This window comes from Malassezia vespertilionis, chromosome 2 (assembly GCF_029542925.1).
Source record: "Malassezia vespertilionis chromosome 2, complete sequence".
Taxonomy (NCBI): Eukaryota; Fungi; Basidiomycota; class Malasseziomycetes; order Malasseziales; family Malasseziaceae; genus Malassezia; species Malassezia vespertilionis.
The window spans coordinates 245,949-259,295 of NC_079248.1; the positions used below are offsets into that span (position 1 = coordinate 245,949).

General features: G+C 58.6%; 7 protein-coding genes across 7 annotated transcripts; 3 read left to right on the plus strand and 4 right to left on the minus strand.

Moving 5' to 3' along the window:
- Positions 1-10: 10 nt before the first annotated feature.
- On the minus strand, positions 11-1,224 carry MVES1_000922 (uncharacterized protein; the record flags this gene model as incomplete). The annotated part of the gene is made up of 3 exons (XM_056205778.1): positions 11-88; positions 114-312; positions 338-1,224. The coding sequence occupies 3 exons, from the start codon at positions 1,222-1,224 to the stop codon at positions 11-13; spliced, it is 1,164 nt and encodes a 387-aa protein (XP_056061753.1).
- Positions 1,225-1,248: 24 nt separating this feature from the next.
- On the minus strand, positions 1,249-2,319 carry MVES1_000923 (uncharacterized protein; the record flags this gene model as incomplete). The annotated part of the gene is made up of 3 exons (XM_056205779.1): positions 1,249-1,348; positions 1,374-2,048; positions 2,075-2,319. 3 exons carry the CDS (start codon positions 2,317-2,319, stop codon positions 1,249-1,251), a joined length of 1,020 nt encoding a protein of 339 aa, XP_056061754.1.
- Positions 2,320-2,355: 36 nt separating this feature from the next.
- CKS1 (Cyclin-dependent kinases regulatory subunit (Cell division control protein cks1)) lies at positions 2,356-3,771 on the minus strand (the record flags this gene model as incomplete). Its single annotated transcript, XM_056205780.1, has 4 exons — positions 2,356-2,874; positions 2,901-2,986; positions 3,417-3,568; positions 3,734-3,771. 4 exons carry the CDS (start codon positions 3,769-3,771, stop codon positions 2,356-2,358), a joined length of 795 nt encoding a protein of 264 aa, XP_056061755.1.
- Positions 3,772-3,880: 109 nt separating this feature from the next.
- MVES1_000925 (uncharacterized protein) lies at positions 3,881-4,822 on the plus strand (the record flags this gene model as incomplete). The annotated part of the gene is made up of 1 exon (XM_056205781.1): positions 3,881-4,822. One exon carries the CDS (start codon positions 3,881-3,883, stop codon positions 4,820-4,822), a length of 942 nt encoding a protein of 313 aa, XP_056061756.1.
- Position 4,823: 1 nt separating this feature from the next.
- On the minus strand, positions 4,824-6,593 carry MVES1_000926 (uncharacterized protein; the record flags this gene model as incomplete). Its single annotated transcript, XM_056205782.1, has 1 exon — positions 4,824-6,593. One exon carries the CDS (start codon positions 6,591-6,593, stop codon positions 4,824-4,826), a length of 1,770 nt encoding a protein of 589 aa, XP_056061757.1.
- Positions 6,594-6,789: 196 nt separating this feature from the next.
- Positions 6,790-8,793, plus strand: GRS1 (glycine--tRNA ligase; the record flags this gene model as incomplete). Its single annotated transcript, XM_056205783.1, has 1 exon — positions 6,790-8,793. The coding sequence occupies one exon, from the start codon at positions 6,790-6,792 to the stop codon at positions 8,791-8,793; it is 2,004 nt and encodes a 667-aa protein (XP_056061758.1).
- Positions 8,794-8,886: 93 nt separating this feature from the next.
- MVES1_000928 (uncharacterized protein) lies at positions 8,887-13,215 on the plus strand (the record flags this gene model as incomplete). Its single annotated transcript, XM_056205784.1, has 1 exon — positions 8,887-13,215. One exon carries the CDS (start codon positions 8,887-8,889, stop codon positions 13,213-13,215), a length of 4,329 nt encoding a protein of 1,442 aa, XP_056061759.1.
- Between the last annotated feature and the right edge of the window lie 132 nt (positions 13,216-13,347).

Here is a 13,347-nt window from a genome sequence, read left to right on the forward strand (position 1 = left end):
AGCGCGGCTCCTATGGGACACGTGTTATGCTATCATCTGTCATGGTCGATGCTTCGCGCACCAGCGGCATAGCACGCGGAATGACAAACTGGGGTGAGCTGTGTACTACGCACCTTCTCGTCGTATTCGCGCAGTACTTCGGCAGACAACAGCCTTTGATCTTTGACGTGCAGTGCGTACTCGTGCGCCAAGAAAAAAGTCTGCGCTGCAAACAGGGCCATGAAGAGGGAGGTAGAGAGCCATGCAAGCGCAGGCCAGATCCCAAGCGAGCCCACAAGCGCCCACCACAGAGCGTGCGCCGGCGAATATATGCTGCGTGAGCAAGGAGAGGACGTACGCAAAAATATGGAGCGGCGCTTCCAGCATGTCCCACACGCGCAACGTATAGATCTTTTCCGTAGGCGCCTCGGCTGCAACAGGTGCTGCCGGCGGCACGAACCACTCGACAATCGGGACCTGGCGCAGGCCTGCAAGCATCCATGCATATGCCCACGCCTGCCATGAAACAAGCGGCGGCGGCGCTTGCGGCGGCGATTCCAGCTGTGCGTGTGGATTGCGCAATACGTCGCGAATGTTGCGGTACCACAGCCTGTACGTGCGGTACCGCGAAAATAAGAGGTATGTATTGTACAGCGCCGCAGCGACAAGCGCAAAAGAAAGTGCGCGCGACACATACAGCAACGCGGCGCGGCGCTGCTCTGCTACCACACGCGCAAGGTACGCCGCGTACCCATTTCCTTTTGGCGCAAACAGATGCACCGGCTTGGCTTTGGGCGTGATGCCGGGAAAATAAAGCGCCGAGCCCGGGAGGATCACTTGGGAGAGCAGCGAGAAAAGGTGGAGTGCAATGCCAATGGGGACGCCCATGCGCGGCTCGTGCACCACGTCGTCCAATTCCATTTCCAAGGACTGCAGTGCAGCTTGGACCGTGCTGGGAACGCGTGAAAGTCTGTGTAAGTAGAGGCGTACGTACAGCTCCCATAGCGCATCGTTCCAGGTCTTTGGCACGTGTTGCTCTGCATTCGCCTCGGGCGCTGCGGCAAAGGTGGCGGTACGCAATGGACTCGCAAAAGCACCTTTTCGGTGCAAAGGCGACGCATACAAATGCGGACTCACGAGCCCCCGTACGGGCGTGCGTACGGGCGTGCGCAGCATCTCATTCGTGCTTTTACGCGGCGTACCGCTCGCGCCAAACGCACTCGGCGCTGGCTCGCGACGGCGCATGTTGTAGGGTATGTGGAGGTTACGCTACAAAGGTTGGCGCGCGGCGCGTGCTTTGCCCATGGCGACCGCGTCGCGCCAAAAAGGCTCGGTGAGCTCGCTCGCGCCATGCGAGACAGAGAGCAGTCTACATTAGAAGTGATAAGACGTACCGTGCAATCCCGAGATCTCGTTGCAAATCCTCCTGTGTATACGCGTCGGCGCCAGCGACGCTGCGCTGCTCCACAAAGTAGTGCTGGATCGACTCCGAGACGGGTTCCGTGACTTGAAATTCCAGGTGCCTTGCGCGCAAGAGGTATACACGCCATGCCATGTACACTTCTGGGGGCATCAGAGGCATGCCTTCGGTCGAATACATATCCAACGACGACGCGCCGTCGCTTGTGCGCAGCGGAACGTGCAAGTCTACAGGGAGCAACGACTTGCCCGCGCTCAACACGACGACGTTCAGATCCGTGTCAAAATGAAACTCGGAGAACGGAAAGAGATAGGGGAGGGTGTGCGACTGCAGGACCGAGGCAAGTGCGCGGATATTTCGCACGCCATGGTCCTGCAGCTGGCCCTCGCCCATGCAAACTTCGTCCACGAGGACCATGGTGCCTTGTGCCAGTTCCAGGCGCCCCGCAATAATTCCTGTGTCGGCGCTACGCACAAACAAGGTAAGTTGTGGGTCGTTGAGCACGTCGAGTGCGAGACGCTGTGGAACGAGTGCAGGAACGAGCGAGGTTAATGCATGGTACAGGGCGGGATGCTGCTTGCTTTCGCCGTGCATCCCAGATATGTTGAGCGAGAGCGAGCCTACTGCAAGACCTGGACGCCGCAGGTGACTGGTGTTAGGCTCGCATGTACGTACATCTTAGCAAGTAGCGCGAGTAAAAGGTACTCTGCAGCGAGCCTATCCCCGCCGAGGCACGCGCTCAAATACGCAATAAGCGATGCGCGTGTTTCTTCCAGCGAGGAAAATGGCGGTGCCTGCGCCTCTGCCGCACGCTCTGCAAGTGGCAAAAGTGTGCTGTCTGTAGCGCTGCGCTCAAAGTAGAGTGCGTGGATGCATGGGAACAGTGCAGCCCCTTCTGTCCCAGCCATTTCCCAGTCCATGTTGGGCAGACTGTGTGTGAGCAGGCGCACAACGTACTAGCTAGTGTCCAACAGGCCGACCACGTCGATCATATCCGTAGTACGCAGCCCTTCGGCAGCGTCTACATCGTAGCACTTGACCAGCGCAGTTATGCTCGGCTGCTCTGCAACAGGAATGCGCGCGCGATCGCAGAGCTGAACTTCAGCAGTGCCTCCCACGTCCATCTTGTCCATTGCAAGGGCCAAACCAGCCGTATCTTGAGCGGAATCGCCCGTGGCAAGTTGTTCGCACCATGCCATCTCGCCCGGCGGGCTAATTGCACAAACGACTGTCCGCTCAGTGAGGTTCTCCGGCTCCGGCAATGTATCCTGCGCCGTATCGACCATCGTTTCCGCGCCGTACAAACCCGAGACGCACGCGCCGTTGGCCTTGAGCGTCGCGAGGAAGAGCTCGCACCCAAATCCAGTATCTTGGACCATGCAGCGCCATCGCACAAGCACACCTTCACGGCGCCCCTCGTCCGATTGCGAGCGGCGTAGCAGCGAATGTATCGAGTGTGCATCGAGCAGCGGGACCTAGTGTAAGTGAGTGCGCAACGTACACGAAGGCGGCGCTCTGGCTCGCTGAATACACGCCGAAAATGCGCCTCTGTCGTCTTCACCGCGTCACGAATCAGCACATGGTCGGCTGCGGTAAGCGCAGGCATGGTACACACAAAAGAAAGACTGGATAACTTCGCGTGGCCGAGTAAGGCTCTGCGTAAACTCCGTCTCTGTAGGGACCATGGCCGCGAAGAAGCGCGACGCAGCGCGACGCAGCGCGCAGTGGGGCATATATCCCAAGCTGCGACGCGCCATGTGCCATGGCGACCTACTCGCGTTCCAACGTAACAGTGTACATACAGACTAAGGGTTCGTGGGACCTGCACTGATCAGGCGCGCTTTCCTGCCTGCGCTGCCGCTGCGTTCTTGATTTTGGCCACGTCAGCAGGCTTGCCCTGTGGGCCATACTGAGGTAAGCCTCGCCGTGCACACACCTTTTCTTGATAGTCTCTCTCACGGCGAAATAGCAAAATGTGCGGCTCAGGCGCTGCGGTGAGCACAGAAAGACTACATACCATGTACCTCGTAGTGCTCCCAGCCCAGGCTCTGTGTAATGCCGATACCACGCCATTCGGCATCCGAAAGAATGCGCAGCACGCCCGGCTCTTCGGGGTCAAAATACTCCTTCGGAATTCGTTTTAAAAATGGCTTTGGCAAAATCACATGCCTGTGTGTTAGTGCTGTTCGTTGTGCCACAGGGTGTTGCCCAGCGCACCAAAAGTGCGATATATATTGACATATATATAAAAAAAACATACCTGTATTCCCAATGATCATCCGAGTATTTTTCAGAATAGTGGATGCTGGTAATTAGCACTCTTCTCCTGCGCACCATTCCACGAAATCCTCGTACGATGGTTCGCTTGCCATGGTGTACGATCGTAAAGCGCGATGTTTGCTCTGCTGATGTCATCACTGGTGCACGTGAGTGGTGCGTGTCAGGAACCGACGCGGCCCGTGCAGTGCACCTTTTTCCACGATGCTGCACCTTGCAAAAGAATTTAAGATGAACAACAATGAGACCATGCCGTCCGTCGGCATGGGATGCTATATGGGGGGTAAGGATGTCAAGGGCACTGTTGCGCAGTGCATGGAGGTCGGCCTCAAGGCTGGCTACCGCCATTTTGACACAGCCGCGATGTACTACAACGAGTCTGTGGTGGGCAAGCATATTCGCGAGAGTGCCCTGCCGCGCCACGAGTTCTTTGTTACTACGAAGCTGTGGAATACCTGCCACAACAATGTCGAGGCGTCGTTCGACCACTCGTTGAAAGAGCTCGATGTGGAGTACATTGATCTCTATCTCATGCACTGGCCCCAGGCACAGCATGAGGACGGCACGGCCGATGACTCTACGAACTTTATTGATACGTGGAAGCGAATGGAAAAGCTTCTTGAGACGCGTGCAGGCAAGGTCAAGAGTATCGGTGTGAGCAACTTCAGCGACAAGACGCTCGCTGAACTGTTGCCGCACTGCACGATCGTCCCTGCGTGCAACCAAATCGAGACGCACCCCTACGCGCCCGAGTTTCCCACGGTTACGTACTGTCAGGAGAAGGGTATTCTGGTCACCGCCTACACTCCCCTTGGCCAGTTTGACTCGCCCATTCTCAAAGACAAGGACATTCTCGCAATTGCCGAAGAGGTGGGCGCGATGCCTGCACAGGTGATCCTCTCCTGGAACGTCCTTCGCGGCATCGGCGTTCTTCCCAAAAGCGCCAATGCTCAACGCGCCGAGATCAACATCGATCTTGTCTCGCTCTCCGCCGAGCAGATGCAGCGCATCGACAAGATTTCCCAGGACCCCGAGCGCCACCGCCGCCTTAACATCGTGGCGTTTGAGCCCAAGACCGAAACAGTGTTCGGCTGGCACATTAGCAAGTTGGGCTGGGCCACGGAGAAGTTCTATGGACAAGACTAAGTTAGCTAGGTATTTGTGTATACACCGCCATACACTCACCGCCCGCAACGATGCGCTGCGCAAGCGAAGTATAAGCGCGTTCCAAGCGGCGACCGTCGGGATCGTACGCACTCGCTCCTCCCGTCGTTTGTTCCACCAGAAGCAGCCGGTTCAGGATGGGTGCATTCCGCGACGTGCGCTCGCTCTGTGGCTCGTCGGAGAGTGTGAGCAATGCTGGCACCGCCCCGTTCGTCCGTTTTCCATTTCCCAGTTGGTAGGTATCGTTTGCGCCCCACACGTACACATCGCGACGCGTCTCTGTGCCAATGGACGGCGCATCCATCACCAAAGCACACTGACCGCTGCAGCCAATAGAAATAGCATGAATATGGATAGGAGACATGGCGCGGGACGTCTCGTCGTACTCTGCGAGCCCAGAAACGGTGCGCACACGTACAGGCGCGCTGCACGTTTGCGGCCGCTGCGCATTGCCAAGCGTGCCGCGCGCGCCGCCGCCTGCTGCCAGCAAATCAATGCGGCTTTCCATGGTGAAAGGCGGAGGTGCATCCTTGTCCGTCTTGCCTGCGACGCCGGCACTCTGTACGGCAAACATGGACGTCACACCGCCTGCAGCGATACGCAAACACTGTGCACGCCTTCCCACGAGGCTTCGTGGCCAGCAAACTTCGGTGGGCACGGCCACCGTATCCACAGACGTCGAGACGCCCAAACCAAGCTGACCGTTACCGTTTGCGCCCCATCCAAGTACGCGCCCATCCAGCGTTCGTGCGAGCGAATGCGCGGAGCCCGCAGCAATTTCGGCGAAAGTACTATTTTCCAAGCTCGGTATGGCGCGCAATTTGGTCGCATACCGAATGCTGGTCGAATCCATTATGATGCTGCGGTGCGGCACAGCATCGACGCTTTTGTCGCTGCCTTGGGTGCGCTGCACAACGCGCGGCTGGAGCTGCCATTCCACTGACACGGGCTGTCCGTCGCGCACCGCGTTAAGCTCCGTGCGCGCATATCCCAGCTGCCCGTACGTATTCGCTTCCGCATCCACCGGCACGCCCCAGACGTGCCCAGAAGTGGACAATGCAAGCAAATGGTGCTCGCCACCGGCGATATCGCAAAATTTTTCACTGGAGAAACGGCCGCCCTGAGCACCTAGCTTGACGTAGTCGATTGAGGACGATCCTGCCAGCTTCTCCATCCACGAATAATGCACCGACTGGTTTGCGCGCGCAGATGCAAACACATAAATGTCGCCGGCGCGCGAAAGGGCGTAAATCTTTGGGCCGCACAGCTCGAGCCGCACAATGTCTTTGCCCACGAGCGTCCTTTGCGGGACAGGGAATGCATCGGGCGCATCACCAGTAAATCCCGTGCCCCATTGTACCACGTCACCATGTACGTCTGCGGCTGCGCCGTAGGTGGTGCACAGCTGCATATCCCGGAATCCAACACCCTCAAACGCAGGTATGGCGCTCGGCGTGTTGACCGTCGCCTTTCCACTCGACGGCGCCGCCACTTTGCTTTTATTGGACCCCCATGCATATACAGCCGCCATAGGGAGGCGCTGCTCAGTGGGCGCCATTTGTGCCTCTTCACACACGTCGGTCCATGCCGGCGCGGAGAGTGCGAATGCGCCCAACGCACCGCCCACAAGCGCCGCACCGAAGCACCACCTATGCGGACCCTTCTTTGCTGGCTGGGGAAGCGAGCTCAGCGAGCGTGCATGCCATGCGCCAGCACAAGTGCTGCTCACACCGCGCAGTCCACTGCGCAGCATGCGAACACCAACAATTTTCCACGTGGACAAGGCCGTGCGCGATCATGTGACGCGAAGAAGGAAGGCGGGCGCGACGGCCCTGGTGGCCCATTGGATGCGAACGGTGGGAAATCGTTTAGCATCGCACATTTCCCACGCCCGAACGCAAGCACCGACGTATTTTTCAGGAACTGTACCCCGACATTACACAACGAGTATGGCGTCGAACACAGCATCCCCGGATGTGGCCTTAGTCCAGAAAGATGCACATCCCTTCGAGCGCGCCCAGCTCGAGGGTCTCATGACCAAGCGCTTTTTTTATACGCAGGCATTTGAGATCTACGGTGGTGTTGCTGGCCTGTACGACTATGGCCCGAGCGGTGCCGCTCTCCAGGCGAACCTGATCAACTTTTGGCGCACCCACTTTATCATCGAGGAAGACATGCTCGAGCTCGACACCACGATTATGACGCTCTCAGACGTCCTCAAGACATCTGGGCACGTGGAAAAGTTTGCCGATTACATGGTCAAAGACACAAAGACGGGCGATATTTACCGCGCGGACCACATGATCGAGAATGTGCTCGAGGCGCGCCTGCAAGGCGACAAGGAGGCGCGCGGCAAAGAGCGCGGCGCTGCCGAGCCAGAAGTTGCGCCTGCGGCTGCGGACAAGAAATCGAAGAAGAAGGCCAAGTCGCAGGCGATCAAGCTGGACGATGCCGTGGTCGACGAATACACGAAAACGCTTGCCATGCTGGACGATTTCAGCGGCGCACAGCTTGCGGAACTGATCCAAAAGCACGACCTTCGCGCGCCGGCGACCAACAACGAAGTCACGAAGCCCGTCGAATTCAACCTTATGTTTGAGTCGTCGATCGGCCCCACCGGGCAAACCAAGGGCTTTCTTCGCCCCGAGACGGCGCAAGGGCACTTTGTCAACTTTGAGCGCCTGCTCGACTTCAACAATGGCCGCGTGCCGTTTGCAAGCGCACAGATAGGCAAGAGTTTCCGCAACGAGATCTCGCCGCGCGCCGGTCTTTTGCGCGTGCGCGAGTTTACCATGGCCGAGATCGAGCACTTCCTCGACCCAGAAAAGAAGCAGCACCCCCGCTTCAAGGAGGTTGAGCACTTGACGCTACCCTTTTTGGACAAGCATGTGCAAATGTCGGGCAACACAACTATTGTCAAAATGACGCTTGGCGAGGCGGTGCGCAGCGGAAAAGTGGACAACGAGACGCTCGGCTACTTTTTGGGGCGCATCTACCTGTTCCTCGAGGCGATCGGTATTGATTTGGAGCGCCTCCGCTTCCGCCAGCACATGGACAATGAAATGGCGCACTATGCGAGCGACTGCTGGGACGCTGAGATCCACACTTCCTACGGCTGGATCGAGTGTGTCGGCTCGGCGGACCGCAGCGCATTCGACCTTACCATGCACAGTAAGAGGACCAAGCACGACCTTGTTGTGCAAGAGGCGCTCAAGGAACCCAAGGTCTATCAAAAGTATCTCGCGACGATGAACAAAAAGGTGCTCGGCCCCGCCTTCAAGAAAGATGCCAAAGGAATAGAGGATGCCATCCTTGCCCTCAGTCAGGACCAGCTCAAGACCCTTATGCACGATCTTGACGCGGGCAGTGCCCACGTGGAGCTCAACGGTGCCAAGATCCCAGTGAACAAGGAGCACGTCACGGTTGAGTACAAGACAATCAAGGAAAGCGTGCGGACATTTGTGCCAAACGTGATCGAGCCCTCCTTTGGCATCGGCCGCATTTTCTATGCCCTGCTCGAGCATGCATTCTGGGCGCGCGCAGAAGACAAGGACCGCGGCGTGCTGAGTCTCCCGCCGCTCGTTGCGCCGTTCAAGGTGCTTATCGTGCCCATCAGCAACAACGAGCAGCTCTCCCCGCTCGCCAAGGAAGTAAGCCACCGCCTCCGCAAGATGGGCATTGCCTCGCGCATCGACGACAGCAGCGCCACTATCGGGCGCCGCTACGCACGCAACGACGAGCTCGGCACGCCGTTTGCTTGCACCATCGACTTTGCGACCGTCGCCAAAGGCACGATCACGCTGCGCGAGCGCGACACGACCTCCCAGCGTATCGGGAAAATCGATCAGATCATCAGCGTCCTCAAGCAGATCTGCGACGGCTCGCTCGACTGGAAAGGCGCATGTCAAATTTTGCCCGAGTACACAGGCACCCAAGACGTGGAGGACTCGTAGCATCGTAGCTATTCGGCCGAGAAAGCAACCGACGCGTCTCGCGCGCCAAGGGTGGTTTTGGCGACGACTGTAGCGTGCATAGCGGACGCCAAGATGCGTCTCCCAAGCGAACAAGTCCGCGTGGGCATAGAGAAAGTCCGGGAACTGACGCATGCGGCTGGCATCCTGGGCCAAGGACTGTTGGAGAACCAGCGGCGCCTTGAATCGCTCCTGGAGGAGGCCAACGATCCGAGTTGCACAGACGGAGCGGCGCGCGAGCACATTGACGCAGTGCTGCTGGACTTGCAAGAGGAGCGCGATATGCTCCTTTCACGACTTAACAATGCATATGCGCCCCAAGAGCACGCGCTGAGCGAGGCGAGCTCCGCGCCGTTTGCCTTCAACGCAAGCTTGGAGCTGGATCAGCTGCGCCGCGAGAAAGCAGACGCGCTGCACCAGGCAGAACTCGCCAGGATGCGCATCGCTGATCTAGAGACGAAACACGATGCATTTAAACAGGAGAATTGGGACCTGTTTGTATCCCAACAACGGCTCGAAGAGCAGATTGCGTCGCGCACTGCCGCACAAAACAGAGCGGAGAGTGAGCGTCACCGCATTACCAACGAGCTCGACAAAATGCGCGAGGCATTCGAGGCACAGGCGACCCAGCTTGAGCAGCAGGATGAGGCGGTGCGCCGACTCGCGAAGCAGCGCGATACAGAACAGGCACTCTCGCGGCGCGAGCGCGCAGGATTCCAGCGGAATGTGTCTGACTTGCAGGGCCAGCTGAAGCGAACCGAGCACCAAAGCGAACAACGCACAATGAAAAGGACTCCGTCCTCTCTCGCCTCGCCCACGAGCACGCTAAGGCCTGCGACGCCAATGCTACGACGCAGCAAAGCACTCGACGATACTGATTCGAGCGCAGATGAAGTGCAAATGCCCAATGTCCACGGTACGGAAGTCGAGGAGCTGCACCGGAAACTAGCCATTGCTGTCAAGCGTCTCGGTCGCGATAGTCAGCAGCAACGCAAGCTGCGCGACCAGCTGAGCGAGCTGCGCAAAATGGTGGGAATGCCAGCAGAAGAAAGCGACGAGAGCGACAAGGACGAGGCGTGGATGACCGAGGCAATCCACGATCAGCCACGCCCGCTGCGTCGCGTAGGCCAAGCACGTATCCCGTCGCGCACCGTTTCCAGCGCTCAAGCGCGCGACGAGAGCTGGGCAGAGGACGCGGACGAAAGTGTAATTATGAAGGACGTGCCGCTAGACCCTTCCATGGCAGACATGCTTGGCGAAGGGCTCACAAGGCGTGTTCCCAGCGGTTCGGTGCATATCGGCGCGCTTGGTGCCGAGCTGGACGCACAAGGATTCACATTCAAGCCAGGGATGGTCGATGTCGGTGTCATGACCGATGCAGCCGAGCTGATCGCGCGGAAAGAGCATGTGTTTTTTGTGGACCAGCTCAAGCAGGCGCATGCTTTTGCGCTGGAAACGGCGGAGGCAGAGCGCGCGGCGCTGGCAGAGGCACTCACTGCCAAAGATGCACAATATACCCATGCCCGTGACGACCAGCAGCAAGTGCATGCCGATGCGTTGGCAAAGCTGCAAGCACGCCTCGACGCTAAAGCCAAGGAACATGCATCAGCGCTAGAAAAAGCGACTGCTGCGAAGGATGCAGCAAGTGGCGAGCACGAAAAAAGAGTTGAGATGTTGCGTGCTGAGCTCATAGAGTACAAGGATATGCTTGGCGCGCTGGAAATAAAGCACAAGGCTGCTACCGATGCCGAGAAAAAGCACTTGGCTGCACTCGCTGAGCATGGCAGGACAGCCGACGAACTTAATGTCGCGCTCGAAAAGCGCCAAGAGGAAGTGGCGACGCTTGTTCAGGCACATGAGAGTGCAAAGGCGACTTTGGAAAAAGTGCGTGTGGAAAGCAATGCGGCTTTGGACAAACTGCGTGCAGAGCTCGAACATCGCGTTGCTGAAAAAGCGAATGTCGTTTTTGAGCACAAGGCTGCGATCGATGCGCACGCCGAAAAGGTGGAAAGCGTCTGTGCAGAGCTTGCATGGTACAAAACGAAAAAAGTGGACGCCGAGGTACAGCACAAGTCGACGCTTGAGGAGCATGCCAACGCAATGGCAGAACTGCGTGCCACTCTGGAAGAAGAGCACAAGAACGAGCTCGAGGAGCTTACATCGCGCGCTGCCGCTCAGACAAAGCAACTTCAATTGGACGCCGAGGTACAGCACAAGGACGATTTCGAGAAACATACCGCTGCAGTCGCCGCTCTCAAACAAGAGCACGAGAGTAACATTGAGGAGCTTACAACACGCCTTGTATCCCAATCCAACCGACTGCAAGGGGAAACCGAGCAAAAGTACAAATCCGCACTCGAGGAGCAGTCCAAAGCAATTGGCGCACTGCGCGCCGAGCTGGACAAAGAGCAAGCCTGTGTCGCCAAAGCCGAGCAAGCGTGTCAATTTAAAGACACAGAGATGAACAGCCTGCGTGCCGCACTCGAGAAAGCCCGCATCGCTGACTCCGACACAGCGCAAGCACACCAGTTTGCGCTCGATGCCAAAGCTGCCGAACTTCGTGCAGCACTGGAGGCGATGCAATCCAAGCACGACGAGGAAACTGCGCGCCTCCGCGCCGAGCTTGAGCAAAATACGCTCGAGCATGATGCGCTCCGCTCTCGCCACGAACAGTCCTATGTGCAGCATGCCGCATCAACAGCCATGCACGAAGCCGCGGCCGCCAAAGCTTCGAACACGATCGAGACGCTGCACAAAGAGCAGCACGATCGAGACGCCACGATATCGCGTCTCGAAAAAGCGCTCGCCGAGCAGACAAGCGTTGCCAACGAGCTCCGCAGCGGACAGGAAGCGAGCGCTGCACAGCTCCGTGCACAGCTCGACCAGAAACAATCCGTCATTGCCGAGCTCGAGACCATGTTCCAAGAAAAAGATGCGGAACATGCGCAAGCAAGCGCTTTGCTCCGCACCGATCTGGACACGTACCGCGAAGCGCAAGCCTCGGAAATGGCCGCGCTGCAGGCCCAACTTGTCGCTTTGCAGCACAAGCTTGAGGCTGAAACACAAGCCGTTGCTGCATTGGACGCGCAGCTACGCATCCAGCAAGCGCAGGCCGCTTCGGAGAAAGACCACTTTGCGCTTCTCCAAGCCGAGCTGCGCAAGCAACTGGCGATCAAAGAAGATCAAGTCAACGCGCTCGAGTCCATGCGCCGCTCCGCGTCTGAAGCGCATGCAATGTCATCCGCGACGCTCGAAAAAGATGCGGCCGCCGCACAAGCAGCGCTCGAGCAACTCCCTGCTCTCCGTGCTGATCGCGACAGGCTGAGCCGCAGCGTCGCGGACCTGCACCGCAACCTGGACGAGACGCAATCCGAGCTTCGTGCGCTGCGCAGCGCGCAAGTAAAACAATCGCCCTCGACGCCCAAGGCGCGCGACGAAAGCCTGCCTGCGACACACCGCCGAAACAAGTCGGTCCTGTCCACGCTCACGTCCGAGACAAGCTTGGACGACGCGGCGCATCCCGAAGAGATTCCTGCATGGGTGGGACGTCCTGCGGCCGCGCCTGCTTTGCCTTCGTACCTGCGCGGTGTCGAGCCCGAAGTGGCCGACGCGATTATGGAGTGCATGATCGGCGAGTGGATGTACAAATATGCGCGGCGCTCGCTTTTAGGCGGTGCAGAGCGGCGCCACGCGCGCTACTTTTTCATCAACCCATACAACCGCACGGTGCATTGGACCGAGCGTGATCCCACCACGAGGGCAGGCACCGAGGCCAAGTCCAAAACGGCACACATTGAAGAGGTCGCGCTCATGGACGACAATAACCAGCACCCGCCGGGGCTCTATAGCCAAACGATTGTCATCCGCACAGGCCGCCGCGAGATGAAACTCACCGCGCCGTCCAAGGCAAGGCACCGCGTCTGGGTCACTGCCCTCGGCTCGCTCCTGCAGCGCCCCGACCCGAGTATTGCCGGCGGCTACGGACATGCGCGAGTGGCCTTGCCACTCGATCTCGACACACGGAGCAGCTCGCGCATAAGCACGCCCGCGCCACCGCAATCGCCTGTGCACGCGGGCATGTCTGGCTCGCGCATCACAGCGCTCCAAGCTTCAAGCCCACGCACGGTACGTTCCAGCAGACGAACCGGGCCCATGCCGCGTGCAGCCTCGGCGCTGGGGAACGTGACGGACGATCCAGACACGACGCCCCGTGCCGCGCCCATGCTCACGCCTGAAATTCCCATCCTAGGGAGCCCAGTCAAGCACAAGCAGGCGCGCCGCGTCGCAGTACAAGGCAGTCTGCCACCGACGGCGTCGCCGAGTGTAGTGTATGCGTCGGTGCCTATGGGACAAGCAACGCCGCGCGCCTCGTCGAGGGCCGGCTTGTCATTGCTTCGTGGATAAGTGTAGTAGAACTATGCAGCTACACAGAACGGTTCATTTGTGTAGAGAGCAAGCCGAAACGCCGTTTAATGGTGATACGGTGCCGCGAAAATTTATCGTCGGGAGAGAAGCGTGCTGCGGTCAGCGGCAAGG